The sequence below is a fragment of the Sturnus vulgaris genome, chromosome 5 (genome assembly GCF_052056855.1).
Source record: "Sturnus vulgaris isolate bStuVul1 chromosome 5, bStuVul1.hap1, whole genome shotgun sequence".
Lineage (NCBI taxonomy): Eukaryota > Metazoa > Chordata > Aves > Passeriformes > Sturnidae > Sturnus > Sturnus vulgaris.
In genome coordinates, this window is record NC_142247.1 from 14,540,025 (window position 1) to 14,556,528 (window position 16,504).

General features: G+C 39.4%; 1 protein-coding gene across 2 annotated transcripts; it reads right to left on the minus strand.

The window, feature by feature from the left end:
* Positions 1-1,985: 1,985 nt before the first annotated feature.
* GOLT1B (golgi transport 1B) lies at positions 1,986-16,500 on the minus strand. Of its 2 annotated transcripts, XM_088164924.1 has the most exons (6): positions 16,378-16,500; positions 10,984-11,075; positions 8,728-8,906; positions 5,944-6,025; positions 4,950-4,983; positions 1,986-4,593 (listed from the first exon to the last, which is right to left on the minus strand). In XM_088164924.1, exons 1-5 carry the CDS (start codon positions 16,400-16,402, stop codon positions 4,975-4,977), a joined length of 387 nt encoding a protein of 128 aa, XP_088021050.1. In that variant the 5' UTR covers positions 16,403-16,500; the 3' UTR covers positions 1,986-4,593; positions 4,950-4,974. The 2 variants fall into 2 exon arrangements, with proteins under 2 accessions (XP_088021050.1, XP_014735490.1); XM_014880004.2 differs by lacking the exon at positions 4,950-4,983.
* Between the last annotated feature and the right edge of the window lie 4 nt (positions 16,501-16,504).

Below are 16,504 nucleotides of genomic sequence, written 5' to 3' on the forward strand. Positions count from 1 at the left end.
CCAGTCAGGAAATTTCAAGCTGTTTTCCAGGTCCCACTTACCAGCAACAGGACCCGGAGCTGTTGGTGTGCGCTAGGACTGATAGAAAAGAAGACGATAAAAGGTACGTTTTGCCCTTGGGCATGAGACATCAGCACCTGACATCCCGCCCAGGTTTTGCAGGGACGTGGGCTCTGTGCTGGTGCTCCCAGGGAGCTGGTGACCACCCCAAGACCCCGGGCCCCTCCTGCCATCCCTGATCCCGGGAATTTCCCTTCCTCGTGGCTCCTCCTGGTGGCCGCGGGGGGACCCCTGACTGCGGGACCACCATGTCCTATGGTGCTCAGCTATGAATCCAATGCTTCTGTAAGCAATAAGATACCCAAAACTTATAAATTTCTATAAGAGTTCCACCACATTCCCCGGAAAAGAAGTACTCCGTGAAAAATGGTGTCGGCTAGAAAGCACAGATGCTTTTTGGCAAGCATATTTGTAGGCATGCACTACCTTAGCATGTAAACTGTTAATTAAACTACCATTAATGGCTGGTAACCAACACATAAATGTATTCCTATAAATAGATATGGCTCCATATCCCAGGTTATCATAATACGTAGTCTGAGATAATGAATTCCACACCAAATTACCCCACAGTAGCCATGTCATTTTTCTGTAAATTGTTATATATTTGAGGAGGATATTTTAGCATATAATTGTGGTGAATTAGGCTTGGCGAGAGATTACAGCAGCTGCAGAATCTCTTTGTTGCACTGAGCATGAGATCCAAGTGTTCTAAGAGATGCTTTAATGTGCCAAGATCAATACTAGAGGGGCAGAACAGAACAAATGGGCCACAAAGGCCAAGTTCTGCTGGTAAATCAGTCTGGTAATGACATGCCAGTGATGTCACAGCTGGTACTGGCAGTCTGAAGGGTAGAACAGCCAAAGTGAGCCAGGATGTGGTAGCCAGAGAAGCAGAGACAGGAGTCCAAGGGCTAGCAGTGACCTCTGAAGAGACATCTGGGAGACAGACATTTGGTTTAGGGATATGGACTCTACTCTCCAGCCTGACTGATAATCAGTGATCCTGAAAGGCAACAAGTAGATGAGTCTGTGCCTTGAAATCTGGTAAGTAATCATTTTAAAGTAATCCTATAAAATCTTCATTTTGTCATCTGCCACAGGGACAAGATTCCTTTCTTTACACTGCTTTTGACAGACTCTAAACTGCATATGGTACCACACTGTGAGCAGTAATAAAGCCAACATATTCCTGGTTAATGAATGGTAACTAGTCACTGAAAGTAACTGGCCATGAGCTACATACAGATTAAAATTATACCTCTCCTAGTTTAACAAATGTAACCAGGCATTGCTGTGGGGTTCTTTTTCTTTCAAATTAGGAAGTGTCTGTTCTTTGGAATCCTTACTATACAAGCAACTTTGGTCAAATTAAGTTTTTAGGGTGCTAACTGGTACGTAGCACCAACACAACACCCCAACAACCAGTTAAAAACTTTGCTTTGCTGCTCTTCTGGCTCCGTGAAAATCCTCAACAAAGAGCCACAAGCTTGCAGAGCACCACGGAATGGTAAACCTGCTTATCAGGCCACTTTCTAGGATACAGAGAACTCATGCTCATATTCTTGGATTAAAAATCTGCTCCAAGATCTAGACACATGCTCTTTTTCTCCTGAAGTTTCAGTTATTTCCACAGGAAAACAAAACAAAAAGGAGGTAGTTTCCCATGTAACTGAAATTTCATATTTTGTTGTCCTGCGTCCAAAACTGGAACTTGAAAAACTAGGGGAATAATTATGTAAAAGGTTTGTTGTAAAAAAGGGAGGAAACCTTTCCATTTAAGATTAATCCAAGCCCCTATTTACTGTAATAGTCACAGCAGTGTAAGACAGCCAAGCAGTAACAGCTTGTACTCCTGGCCCTCTGGAAAGGAAAACTTGTCAATAGACTTTCTTAAAATGTGCACATAAAGACACCAAGACAAATTATAGAAAAAAGGTACCCATTTATTCAAGGTATGACAAGGATATTTACAGTATTCATTTGCTCAGAATAAGATCCATCCTTACGAGTTTTAAAGCAGCAATTATAAATTACATTTAAAAGGGGAAACATTCCAAGCATGTTTCTGTTAGAGATATTTTTACAAGGACAGAAACACTTTAAGGCTAAGTTGTTTTGACTTTTGCTGCCACCCGCATTTATCTTGGCAAAACCATTTCAAAGACAACGTTACCTTGAGGGATAGACTATGATAAATTCAACATACAATTCTGTTCCCTCAGATGCTTTTCACAACAGTTCACATGTGACAAAAAATTGACTTTTGATTTAAAACAATTAATTAAATCTAAATGAGAAGACCTGCCTACACCCCAGCTTCTCAGAGAGGCAAAAGATCATCCACAGCAACACATTAACCATCTCCAAGACATCATCAGCTTTCTTGATGACGATACTTCAGCTTACCAAGCAAGTTGCTGCAGTCGGAGATCCACAGTCATATGGTGCAGTCCACCTTTTCCACCATATTATTTTTCAAGACAGAAGAACAAAACCTTCAGATAATTGATTTCTAAGGTAAATGATGAACACTGTCTGTTTTAGACAGCACTTGGTTCCCACTGCACAGAGCAGTGCCCTACCACAGCAAATAGGATGAGTTGGCTAAGCTGCTGTAGTGTTATTCTTCAGTCATTGTAACACACAAGAGCTATAGGAGCAGTTAAAATTGGGTTATCTAAAATGGTTTCTTCTCTCTTGAGGTAGAGCCCACAAGTCATATTTATTCCTGTCTCTAAACTACAATGCACATGCCATCAAGCAAATATAGCCATTTTTGGTCATTTATAAAATAAACGCATCGATTTTTCGATGTTATTAATTGTAAAATAACAGGTTGGTTTGGTTGTTGGTTTTTTTCCTGAATTATTTTGTGCCTGTTTTAGAAGGAAGCAAATTAAATATTGCTAATAGTAGATGCTATTTATACAGTTGCAATGAAAAAACCCCATGTTTTATACAAATAAACTTCAGAGCAACTTTCAAAAGGGTCAGTATATGAGGATTTTTTTTAACTTAAAACTTACTTTGGAAAATTCCAATTTTAACTGCATAATAAATTTAAAAAGAAAAAAAGCAAAATACCCCCAGTCATTAGGCCCTTAGGCTACATAGCTACTTTCAATACTACATTGGGTAATTGTTTCAGGATTACATGAAAGGGAAAAGAAAAGGAAACAAAACAGAAACCCCCTCATCTGCACAAACACAATTCACTGAACTAGCACGGTTTGTTAGGTGAGGACACTGTAACTAAGACTATTGAAAGTGCACAACGTTTAACATTTCAACAGAAGCAGAAATGTGACCTGCGCATTAGGAAGGGACATTAATTCCAGGTTAGCCAAGAATCCTCTGTAACAACAAAGCTGTTGCTGTAACCAAGAGTTGTTTGAAGATAACCAGATAACCCAGTAACAAGTTACAAACATACGGAGATTGGCACTTGATCTTTAGTCAGCCCAAGTCACTCCGTTTGCTCCCCAGAGACTCACAAACACAGAACTTTAAGCTTCCATTTTATTACCATAAAAAATAAAAGTCAATTTGTAGTTCCAGAGTAAACAAAGAAAGCTTAGTTTCAAACTGTTTAAAAACAAAGCTCCAAATTCTGGTAAGTTACATGTCACAGGGTTCACATCAGCACCTCAACCTAATGCAGTTTTTTGTGAACTAAGCGTATTTCACAAAGTTTTCATGTTAGTGACAAGGGGCTACATTCTCATCAGGATGCACATGTAACATGGCTCAAGAACAACCTGCAAGGACTGCAAGCCAGCTTCCAGAGTTCCCCATTGAGCTCTACGAGTTCAGAACCAACATTTAAGACCAAAGTTATTAAAGATTGACCTTTTGCATATTCCAAAATGGAAGGCAAATACAGTCAACTAACATTTGGCTTTGAAACATTAAGATAACAATGCTGTATTTCAGTCACATATTTACAAAAATTTTTACAACAGAACTGTGTAGGGTTTCCTTTTTATTGTCATAATACATTTATAGATGAATAGTCATCTTAACCTTCATGCAAAAATGCATCTCTTGTTACACAAGAAGTTTCCTGTTTGATTTTTTGCACTCTGAGGATAGCAAGCAGAGGGTTGGGTAAATTTGGGTCACCCTTAAAAATGTAGGCCTGTTTGCTCTACTGCACCTTCAAAATAAGGAGGTAAAGAACAGGCACCGTTAATTCCACAAAGTTTCATTGCCTCTAGCACGTTTTCCAAAACCAACAGAAATAGTCTTGAACAGTTGCAACATGGATTATTCCAACTTCCCGAACTCTGGAGTTACTTTCCTAGAAGCATACTTTCTGAGCTTCTTTTCTAATGTATAATGTTGACTATACATTTTAAATTAAACTGTTATGTAAAGAATGTAACAAGCTTTTTCCTTTGTACACAACTTAATCTTTGTGCTGAGTATTCTTCAAAGGGATTTTATAAATAATACAGTAAAAGTTTAGATCAGTCTTCCACCCTCTCGTCATTATACCATGTTGTTGCTTTCTCCAACTTTATCTACAAACTGTGGAAAAGGAGACAAAAAGGTTTTAAGTTGATGACATTTATGTACACTGAAGCTACTCTCAAATACTGCTTGCTACTTGCACAGTTAGTATGCGACTGGAAATGAGAGTCAAGTAGTACTCACCGAGGTCTCATGGTTTAAGTTTGTGAAAACCAAAATTCTTACAATTGCAATTGTGTTTCTGCATAACATGTTTTTCTCATATAGACATTAACAGTGCAACATGAAGATGCAACAGAATGAGAAAGGAAATAGAAGAATGCAGATAACACTGCCAGCTTAATGGTTAAAACAAAACAATACAGTTTCAGCCACACATGCATTAGTAGACCAAGGAAGATATTTCAACTGACCATTACTGTGGATTCTCTTCTGAGCCTACGTAGGCTTTGAATAAAACATTAACAATCATCTTTTAAAAACAAGATTTAACCCCGTTGTGATCAAATTAAATATGATTAAGACCAATTGACAATTTAAACATTCAATTGATCATGAATTATGAGCCACAACTTGGCCTAACTGTGAGACTGGAACAGATGATTTGGAACACTCATTTTTAAAAAACAGCCTGTATGCATCTAAGTTATTCCCACTATTAAGTTTCAGCAGTACCTATTATAACTGTTGCTCTCGAAACTAGTATTACAAATGCTTGTGTAAAAATACATACAAGAATTATCACAGTAAAAGTAGCTGACTGAAACACCCTAGATTAGCATCTTTCTGTTAATTGTCTTCAAATCCCTGGTCATTTGGTTAAAAAAATGGAAAACTCCATTTGAAAAAACACAAATCTTAGTAATAAAAAGATGTAGCCTGATGGAGTGGACCTTAATAAATACATCTGATTAATGACTGTGCATCCTGAGCGTTTCTGGGTTCACCATACAAGCTGCAACTTAACACTGAACTCCACTGTTTGCTTTTACAAGCCACTTTTTCTAAGTTCGCCCAAATACTGCACCATGAATGGTGTCCTCCTCATTGTACAGACAGGAGAAGAGGCCCAGGGCAGTGGCAAGATTCACCTACGTGGTCACCCAGGACCAACAGTGAAGCAGGAAGAACCCCAGCATGCCCAGTCACAATGCAGGGCTCTTCCCACTTCACTACCCATAAGCAGGACCAGCTTCTGCAAACGTGTCCCTTTGTTCCTTTTACACCTAGAAGTCTCTCCCTGGGAATGAACGTGATGTATATGGTACAAGGACTTGACAGGAATACATTTCAAGTCATTGCTTCAAAGCTATATTTGCTTTATTTTTGATGCATTTCTATAAGTGCTATATCATTGGAATAAAAACCACAACATGCTTCAGTTGTTGCATGAAGTACCAAACTTACCGAGCTTATACCAGGTAAATTCAAGAGGTATCCAAGAACTGGAACTCTTCTAATAAAGCCAATCACCACAGGAAAGAACCCCCTTTAGGTAAGACATTGGAAGATTGTATTAGTTTTTATAATTAAGCTTTTCTCATATAGCTATAACATGAAAAAAATAGCAGGTAATTTTTAAACCAAGATTACATAAAATCTTGCAACTTGTTAGCAGCACACTTGTTTACCAAATATATCAATACACATTCATCAGAAAAAGGAGAAAACCAGGAAAGAAATGGTGTATTTTTAAATGGATTTAATTTTCTTCATAGCTGGCAACTCTCAGTCAGCTCATCAAAAAATAACTCAAGCGAGAATACCCAACTTAGTCAGCAAAAGTGACTTCTAAAATTAGCATACATATTTTGAGATCATTCCTCTTTATATCATAGAAAATACATTCAAGACTCAGTGTTGAAACAAGTGAAGTTAGTTTTGAGTAATTAAAACCATCTATGGTACTCTTCACATTAACTAAAGAAAATAATGCATGACAGAGTTGTATATTCATTTATTTCCCAAATTTAAGTCCGTGGTTTGAATCATGATCGTGGGGATGTTGCCTAGCATAGCTGCTATGGTGTAGCCCCTGCACTGTCCACTTCATCTCTGCAGCAGAAAAACAAATTTTCTGTGGCAGTATCTCAGCTGTTTGCAAGCAGCTGGTGGCATTCCCAGCAATCTCATGTTGAGCATTCCCTGCATGGAATAAGGATTAATGTACAATGAGGCCCCAGCCACCGTGAAACAGTGAAGTTTCACAAGTCACCATCCTCTTCACCACACTGCTGACAACTATTTACTGGGTAATATCCACACTAATAAGGGGGGGGTTTGAGATTTGGTTTTTTTATTTTTTTATTTTTTTAAGACCAGATCATTTCAGTGGCCCAGTAAATTGTGAGGCAGGGCACGCAAAGCACTTGTAACAGATTAAAACAACTGCTGTGTCCAAGAATAAAGAATCGTCAGTACACTAGGGATAATACTGTCAGCCATAAGTCAGCAATGCTATAATCTGAACAAGGCTCCAAAAGCACCCTTAGATTACAACAACTGTCCCATAATAGCCAGGGCAGTTTTCTGCTATGCAACCAAGCAGCAGGATCCTGAGGAACAGTATAAAATAATGCTAGAGAAAAGACTTCATTTGTAACTTCTTCAGAAAGGAGCAAGCTGCTGACAATAGGATGATGGTTGAACTGAATAAGATTGAAGCAAAACAAAAAGCTTTGCTTGAAGTAGTCACTAGCCAACCTTGTAGTGAGGCATTTAGATTCTATCAACTACTAAGCACTGGAAAAGATGGTCATGGAATCATCAAGGTTGGAAAAGACATTTAAGATCATTCAGTCCAAACTACTGGTCTCCAGATGCTTTCAATTAAAACAGATCAGATAAACATTCATACCTGGAATTATCCATCACTTGTTGATTCCCTTCAGGCTAGGGGATAGTCCTAGGGATAACTATTGATCTTCTATAAACCTCTCAACATTATTTTACCTTGCAAGCACCACTAAATAATCCATAACCATACTTGCTTAGACATACTAACTTATAACCCTTCTGAGATCTTTTAAAAGCAGGGTGTTTTGTTGGAAACACATTCGACTTGCTTTGTATTGTCTGATTAAACTAAGCACTATGCAAGAAGTAACAATGTATTCAGTGAAATACTGTGATTATCAAAGCACTTGCAGTGACAGAATTCAGAGTAACACAGAGTAGAACAATAATACATTAAACCCACAAAATTAATTTGTCTGAAATTTCACTGTCTCCAGTAGGAGTCAAGTTCAGGTTTGTTTTTAAAAATAAACATTTTACCTGAACTAAATACCAGATTAACATACAATTTTACTGAGTACAAAAAGAGCTTCATGAGAACAATGGTTTCACTTTGATTAACAGGAACAGTATTATTTAGCCATTTGCTGAACACTTCACGGTCTGAAACTTCATTAATAACCATTAGTTAAACAGTCTGCATCTAGATAGAAGCCCAAGAACAACCAGAAGCCTCTATTTCTACTTTTTGTTTATTTTTTGCTTTCTTCTGTAGGGAAGCATAGAACTTCAACGATGGAAATGAAGATAAAAATATAGACATCTATGCAGGTTGTAACAAGTCAAATTCTTTCACGATTACAGTTGCATTTTTGAAGAACTTAAATGACACACTGTAAAAGTTGTAACATGTTTCAAGATTGCTGTTAAAAAAAATAGAATTTCCATTTTTCCTTAACTCGGTCAAGATACTGCTAACCCAAACAAGCAGCTCTGATTCTAAAGCACAGTTGTAATGAAATATGACAGAAAACATCTTTTCCCTGGGCTGCCATAGTTACAAACCTTGGATGGTACTACCTAAATATTTTGCCCCATTTGTTAAAAAAAAGAACAAACTCCCCACCAAAAAAAGTACCAAGTATCCCTTTTCCATGAGGAGATATTTAAACTTCATACTGCTAACAATTTGGGCTCCCACATATTTTGAAGCTTTACAATTCTTTGGTTAGACATCAACATTATCAAAGTCACTTTGATAAATGCCTCACAAACATTAGCAGATTTGAGTCTTGGAAAAATACTTACCAACTTGTAAATAAACAATTTCATATAAAATCTGTCCAAAAGGAACATTTAAAGGATGCTGCTTTGTCAACTCTAACACAGAAACACTACATGAACACATTTATTTCTAGATAAACTAACACAAAGTTGTTTTCAAACAAGACTTACCTGAACAATAGGAAGAACCCATAAATTTCAAGGATCATTCCTATTAAAGGCCAACCAATGAGAACTATGAGCACACCACCCAGGAAGAAGCCTGTTGCTTTCATTTTGTGTTTTTGAAAGAAGAATCTAAATGTTCTTTCTAAACCAATAACAAAAGACAAGCCAGCCACAAATAAAACCTAGAAAAGACAAAAACAAACCAAAGAAAGAAAACAACTAATTATGTTCCCGAGTACAGGATGTAAACATATATATATATATATATATAACCAAATTAGACTGCTTTTCTTGCACAACTTATTTTAATACCAAAAGACTGATGCTTTTAGTTTTAAGTTTTCCTATTCTCTTGGATATGCTTTTCTGATGTGCTAGAGTGATGAAGACAAAGCAGTCCTATTCTAGTTAAGACCTCAAGGACAGTTTCTCCAAACTTCAGGCCCTAAGCACAAACTACGTGGAAACGTGGAGGGTGGGTTCATGCAAATGAACCAAAATCTATAAAAGTGTAAGATTTTGTGACCAACCCCTCCTTCGCTTCCATCTTGGAGCCATCCAGGCAGGGGTCACAACTGTAGCACTCATACTGCCAGGGAGTGGCTTTTGTAGACCTTTCATAGGCCTCTCAATAAATACCCATTTTATTCCCCTTAACTCTGTGTGTAGCCTCTGTTCCAGCTCCTCAAGGCATCAAGACAATCGGTGAGAACGAATTTACTATTGGTTTTCTTTTGTAAGGTCCATCTTAAAGCACTTGTAGGTCTCAGCTGCTTGAAAGTAGAGTCTATCTTTTGTGGTCTCTGCCAAATACACACAAGACAAAAGACCTGCTGACAACAGCTGTATCTGCCCTGTCACATGCATACAATCTTTACCACAAGTAGTGCTGAAGCTTAGTACTACTGACAACAAGGGCTCCTAAAAACTAAGAATACACATAAAAGCATCTCTGTTCTGTGCCACTGACATCTTCAACAGCTTCTACTGATCTACTCATAGTGCAAAGGCAGAGAAAGAAAAAGTTGAACAGTTGTTTATTACTGTGCAGAGCCTTTTTACTGTTTATTTGTTCCAGTATAGACTGTACACTATCACACTAGTCCCAACTAGTTCGAACTATTTCTGGTGTCCCAGAGCAACAGGACTCAGAATTATTTCAGCAACATTTTTTCTCAGAAAGCAAAAGAATCTCAGATTTTATTCAAGATTGTTTCATTTAAGTTTTGTACAGTATTTAATAAATAACTTTGTTAGAACCTCCTTCCCTTTCTCATATATATTTTTTTTAATAAAAACAACTCTCTACAAGGATACAGTACCTTTTCTTGCATTATTTTTGGTTATCACATAGCCTGTCATTGTCTCTTCCTACCTACGTTTTCATTTTCCCTAAACTGGATCTTGCATTTCCACCTTTCATTATGAAAAGAAAAAATAAGCATTACTTCATTTTTCACTCTTCCACTGCACACTTGATTTGACAGCTCATAACAATGCTTCAACTAATGCACCAAAATTCAGATACACAATTTTGTATTTCCCTTCAGGGAATCTCAGTATTTGGGAATGAAACTGATCTATTTGGCTGCAGACTTTTAGGCATCAGCAAAAGAGGGGGTGAGCCTCTACCAACTACGCTGTACTTTGGCTGGCTGGCAAAGCTGAGAACAGCAGAGACATAGAGACTATCATATGCAGAAAACACCCTGTCATTTTATATTTGGATTGGAAATTTTGTGTACCAGAACTAGGATTTATTTTCTGTGCTACTTTGAGCGACAACTTCAATTTGGTAAAAGCTGAAGTACTGAATCTCTCTTTTATGAAAGAGGTCTGGCTCTTCTAAAGCCAGAAGTGTCAGCAATTCCCACTTCTTTCTTTCCTTATACAGCACTGCAAAGCTACATTTGCTAGTATGTACTTAATAATTCTTATTCAAATAGATACTTAAATTGACAGTTATCTTAGAGGATCACAAAAAGATCACATTTGCAGCAGCACAGTAACTATGGAACAAGCTGCTTCTTGTCTACCAACATCCCACAGGCCTGACCCAAGGTGATACTCACATCAGTGAGCTGTTCTAACTCAACCAGGAAAAATTGTTCACTCCTATCACTGAGCACAGCTCCTCCTATATACCAAATCATCACATTAATCTTGGTCATGAAGCTTCAAACTGATACCATATTTTTCTATTTTTAGTTTATCTTCAATAGATCACGTGATTCTAACCAGTGCAGAAAAGGCACTTACATTTCCAATAGCCAGAAGAGCTTTGTCAAAGAAGAGTATCATTCCAAAGAAGAGGAAAAACACTCCAAAGCCTGTTAGTCCCATTCCAATCTCTGAAAAAGAAGCAAATTTAGGCATGTAACAAAATATGGTACCTAGAAAAAGTTACGGATAAAAATTGGGGAAAAAATTAGAACATCCAATCTAAAGACATTTTAAATTTAGAAACTTCCCTGAGTGTACAAATATCATAAATCTTGTAGACATCAATTACCTCAATGGACAGATCTTTGGAAGCTGCTTATCAAAAAAGTTCACATTTGGAACTAGACACTGAAATTGAATGGAACCAAAAGCAATCATGCATATATAGATATGGCAAAGTCACACACCCCTTTTGATTAATTGCTAGTATGGAGAAAAGAATTGTTTAGTAAAGATATAATGAAACTCTGTTTTCCTGATTAGATCAGTTGGTCAGAACATGGTACAAATAACACCAAGGTCGTGTGTTTGATTCCCATATGGGTCATTCACTGAAGAGTGGATCCTCCTTGTGGATCATTGAGTGGATCCTTGTGATCCTTCTCTTTCAACTCACAATACTCTGGGATTTGCAGATCTTATCCCATTATCTTTACCATAGCAATATAAGTACCCTGGTCCTCTCCATCCTTCTGAGACCTCATGTCCATCTCCCAAGACCTTGGATAGCAGTTCCATTCCCCTCAGTTTCCAGATGGAACACAACTTGGATGAATCCTGCAGGAATTTTCAAAGTTACACATGTGCTGACAGCTATCAAACAGTAGCCTGTGTCTCCAAACAACTGCCAGTTTTCACAAAACTAGCAGATACTAAATATTGAGAGACTAATGTTCAATTATAATTTTCATGCTTCATATTTAATTTTTATTAATTAAATGGTAGAACTACATTACACATAGATAAAATATCTCTAGACTGCTATTGTTGCACAGCAGTTTAATTTTATGAAAATTTTCATTTTATTATCTTGATTTGCAGATTATTTAAGAATACCTTTTGCAGTTAATATATTTGCTTATATTATGGACTGGGCAGTGCTGGATTAACAGTTGGACACAATGCTCTTAAAGGTTTTTTCCCAATCTAAACAGTTCTATAAACTTTGAGTTCTGCAAAGGATGCTCAAGAAATACTGGGAAGCCAAGAGTAGGATGGAAAGTCTGCATGAAAAACCGGGATAGAAATGTCAAGCTGTGATTAAAACTACCAATAGCCTCTAAAGTATCTTGAGGACTGCTCTTAGAAATTCATCCTGCTTTTAATTTTAAGTCTCTAAAGGCTTCCTTTGACTCTCACACAGACTGGGAGATAAAAAACAGGAATGGCAGCAACAGGGCTGCAAACATATGCATTTATTATTGCTTTCCCTGTGACCACACAATTTAGAAACCTACAGGACACACAAAAACAGCTTAGCAAAACCAGCCTTAATACTATAGACAGGTTGGCAGCCCAATATGTGCATACTGAAGTTCTAAGTAGTTTTGCAAGCATGTCCTGAAAAAAACAAAAAACCACATCCACAATCACAGCCCTCACTGCTACTGTTGGTCAGATCTACCTCAATATATTTTAATTGCACTTTGTTGATGTAGTTAGTCATTTGCTGTTGCTTGATGAGCTTGGGAGTAAAGGAAGATAATTACGCCTGTTTTAGTAGTTATTGGAAATAAATTTCAAAACAGCTCAGAAATTTGTTACAGCAACATTCCACACCCCAAACTTCTCTAAAGGCTTGGCTTTCAGCAAGGCTGCAGAGTACAGGCTGTTAGAGCTGTAGTTCTGTAGTTTTGCCTGCCACTTTAAACTGTTACTATGAGCATTTTAACACCCCACGATTAAAAGCACTAAGTAACTCAATACAATTTACTAAAGGCACTCTCCCTACTTGTTTACAATGAAAAATGGAATTGCAAGTTGTATATCCAATGGATCTGCTGACTGAAGGCAATGTAACAATTGCAACTGCCCTTTTCTCCAGTACCCTCTACTTCAGAAGAGCAGAAACAATCTGTATTCTGGAAGGAAAACACTTGGAGGGCGGACTCCAGAGGAATGACCAGCTGCCAGCAAGATAAACAGGCAGCCATGGGAAGTGAGTATTCACTCCTCCCGCAGACACAGCTCAAGGTAAGATCTGGCAAGGAGGCGGAGGCCAACTCCCAACAGCTGCTGCAATCACCACTCTGATACTTCTCTAATCACCCGAAATCACTTGTTTGTAATAACTTCTGTCACAATACATTCTGATTCACTTCAGAAGTCACCCATATCCTCTGGTTAGTGGAAGGAAAAGGAAAAAAGAAAAGCGAACCTTGTACTCATTATCCCAAAATAACTGCTGGAAGAAGATGAATGGTTCAAGACTATTATCTTCTGATGCTGATATCTCAGCAGAAGGTCTTACTGACTTGATTTATATCCGAGGCTGTAAATATATTTAACTACTCTTCTTACAGGAAGGAAAAGAAAAAGTGCTGGCTTCTTGTGTAAAATCTTTTCAATAACAAACTATGAATATTTATAGAGGGAGCAAACTATTTTAAAATATTTTCTCCTGTGCCAGAAGAGATTTCCCACATTAGTCAAATACAACATATCAATGCCTAGAAATGCAGAAACTTAGCTAGGCTGTATTTATTCTGGATTATTATGATTTCCTGATACAAGGGAGAAAATCTTCATGTTTCTCCAGAAATTCCATTAAGATGTGCAAGAGTACTGCAGCACTGTCTCAAAACAGCTTAGTAGATATTAAGATTCAAAATTAATATACCTTGCTTGTGAAAGATTAGGGCAGACAACGCACATCCCCAGTCTTTTATAATGCATTATATAGTGTAAAATAAAATGGAATTGTGTGCTATAGGCTTTTAGAAGACAAAAGCTAATACAGTTCATATTCAATGTGTAACTATTTGCTAGCAGTATTTTTTAGTATTGAAAATTTAATTTGGGAAAAGCTATATGCATTCTTTTGCAATTACTGGTGGTTTATAACACCATTCAATGTAACAGTTAAAATGATGTTCTAGACTACAGATGCAGAATTAACTTTCCAAACACCAACTGACGCAGTGTTCTCTCCAGGTATTTATCACACTACTCCACCAGTGACTCTGTGGCTAACTCTGTATATTTCCAGACAGCAGTGAACTTTAAGATCCCTGATGAACTATTTTCAGAATTTCAGAAAAACTGAAAAAAAATCCTAAACCTTAAAACCTTTAAATATCATAGTATTTTATTTAGTACTCTTGTCTCTGACAGTCAAAACCAACAGTCTTAGCACTGGAAATAGCTGAAGGTCCCATATGAGGAGCTAAACAAAAGAGAAACAGCAAGTCTCTTTCTGAAGAGATTTTTTTTTTGCCCAACGAATACTCCAGACAGGAAATTATGAGGAAAAGCAAAGCCCACAAAAGGGTTTAATCAATCAGAAATCTAAAAATTAACCCCAAGGGTTAGTACTCATCCCAATAACAGCACAATATCTGAATATCTCAAGAAATCATTGACCTTGAGTGCTGCTAAACTCTGCTGCCTGTCTTCATCCTTGATGTTAACTGGCTCTCCAATACCTCCACTTCCAGTATCCTGCTATCAAACTTAGCTATTTTAACTTTTTTTTTTTCCTAAGGTTTTCACACCCTCCTTCATAACTGATGCTGTGGTGCTTATCAGGCAGACTCATTTCCTTCTGTGGCAATCATACAAGAAATGCATCATATATGAGATGGTAATTTAAATCAAAGGCCTATCATTGTCCTTTACCTTGCTGCTTAAGCTGTTACCACACAATCACAATTGCTAGGGCTGGCAGGATCCTCTGGAGATCACCCAGTCCAACCCCCCTGCCAAGGCAGGGTCACCTGCAACAGGTGATGAAGGAATGTGTCCAGGTGGGTTTGGAATGTCTCCAAAGAGGGAGACTCCACGCCCTCCCTGGGCAGCTGTTCCAGGGCTCTGCCACCTTCAGTGTAAAGAAGTGCTTCCTCACGCTGAGATTAAACTCTGTGTTTTACTTCATGGCCATTGCTCCTTTTTCTTTCACTGAGCACCACTGAAAGTCTGGCACTGATTTCAAGTATTTATAAACATTAATGAGATCTCCTCTCAGTCTTCTCCAGAATGAACAGGCCCAGCTCTCACAGTCCTTTCTCATTAGTGATGCTTCAGACCTCTCTTCATCTTTATTCCCCTCCGCAGGACCTTCTCCAGTATCTCCCTGTTTTTCTTGCCCTGAGGAGCAGAGAACCGGACACAGGACTCCAGATGTGGCCTCACAGGGGCCGAGTAGAGGGGCAGGATCTCCTCCCTTGACTTGCTGTTCTCGATGCACCCCAGGATACCGCTGGTTTTCCTGGCTGCCAGGACACACTTATGAACTTCTTTACTTTGATTTCTTTGATCTCTATTTCCAAGAACTTCGGTGGAAACAAAACTATGGCCACATACAAGTATTTTACTTTTTCCCACTTCAATGTCTTGTCCTCACCTCGAAGCCCCCTCAGTATCACCTGCAGACATTTGGTGTGGTACCAGCATGAGCAGCACAGTAATCTATTTAGATAAATAAGTGATTCCAGATCACTGAGGTCCACAGGGAGGTACACAGTAAGAGTGGAGCTAAGAGTTACTTTGTTTACCGTTCAGCTTTCATTCATTCATTGATAGTGATCTGTCAAAGTGTGATGGGTACAAACCTATAGAGGGGCTAGGTTAGAGAACAGAAAAAGTTTTTTCTTGTAAGGGTAGCCAGGCACTGGAACAGGTTGCCCGGAGAAGCTGTAGCTGTCCCATCCCTGGAAGTGTTCCAGGCCAGGTTGGATGGGGCGCTGAGCAGCCTGAGACAGTGAAAGATGTCCCTACCGATGGCGAGGGGTTGGAGTGAGATGATCTTTAATGTCCCTTCTAACCCAAATCATTGTGTGATTCCGTCACGCTACACCACAGCACACTGAGCACTCGCAGCCCCCGACAAACGCCGGCCGCTCTGGTGACAGAGTCCCCTAAGGGCGAGGGAACCTGCCGAGTGCTGCCCTGGCGCTCTCCACCCCATCTCCCTTTCCGTGCTCCCCGCCAGCTCCCGGTACCGCCGCACCGGGTCCGCCGCGGCTTCCACTGCGGGGATGCAGCCGTCAGAGCTCCCCCTGCCCTGTACGCTCCCACCCCGCCGTGGGCTCCAGCCGGTCTCCAGGGGCCCAGCCGGAACCTGCTCTGCCGCTCCCGGGAGGCCCCACCGCGGACAAAGGGTGCGGGCCCGGCGAGCCCGGCCACCCTAGGTCCCCCTGGCCCCCGACGCCCCCAGCCCCACAGCGGGCGTCCTCTCCCCGCTTCCCCACCGGGAGCGGCGGCGGCGCTTACTCTGCGTGTCGGACAGGGAGATCATGGTGAGGCGGGAGCGGGATCAGGACGAGCGGGAGCGACACCGGCGGCGGCCACGTCTTCCGGAAACACGCACCCCGCCGCATGAGAGGCGCCCGCCCATTGG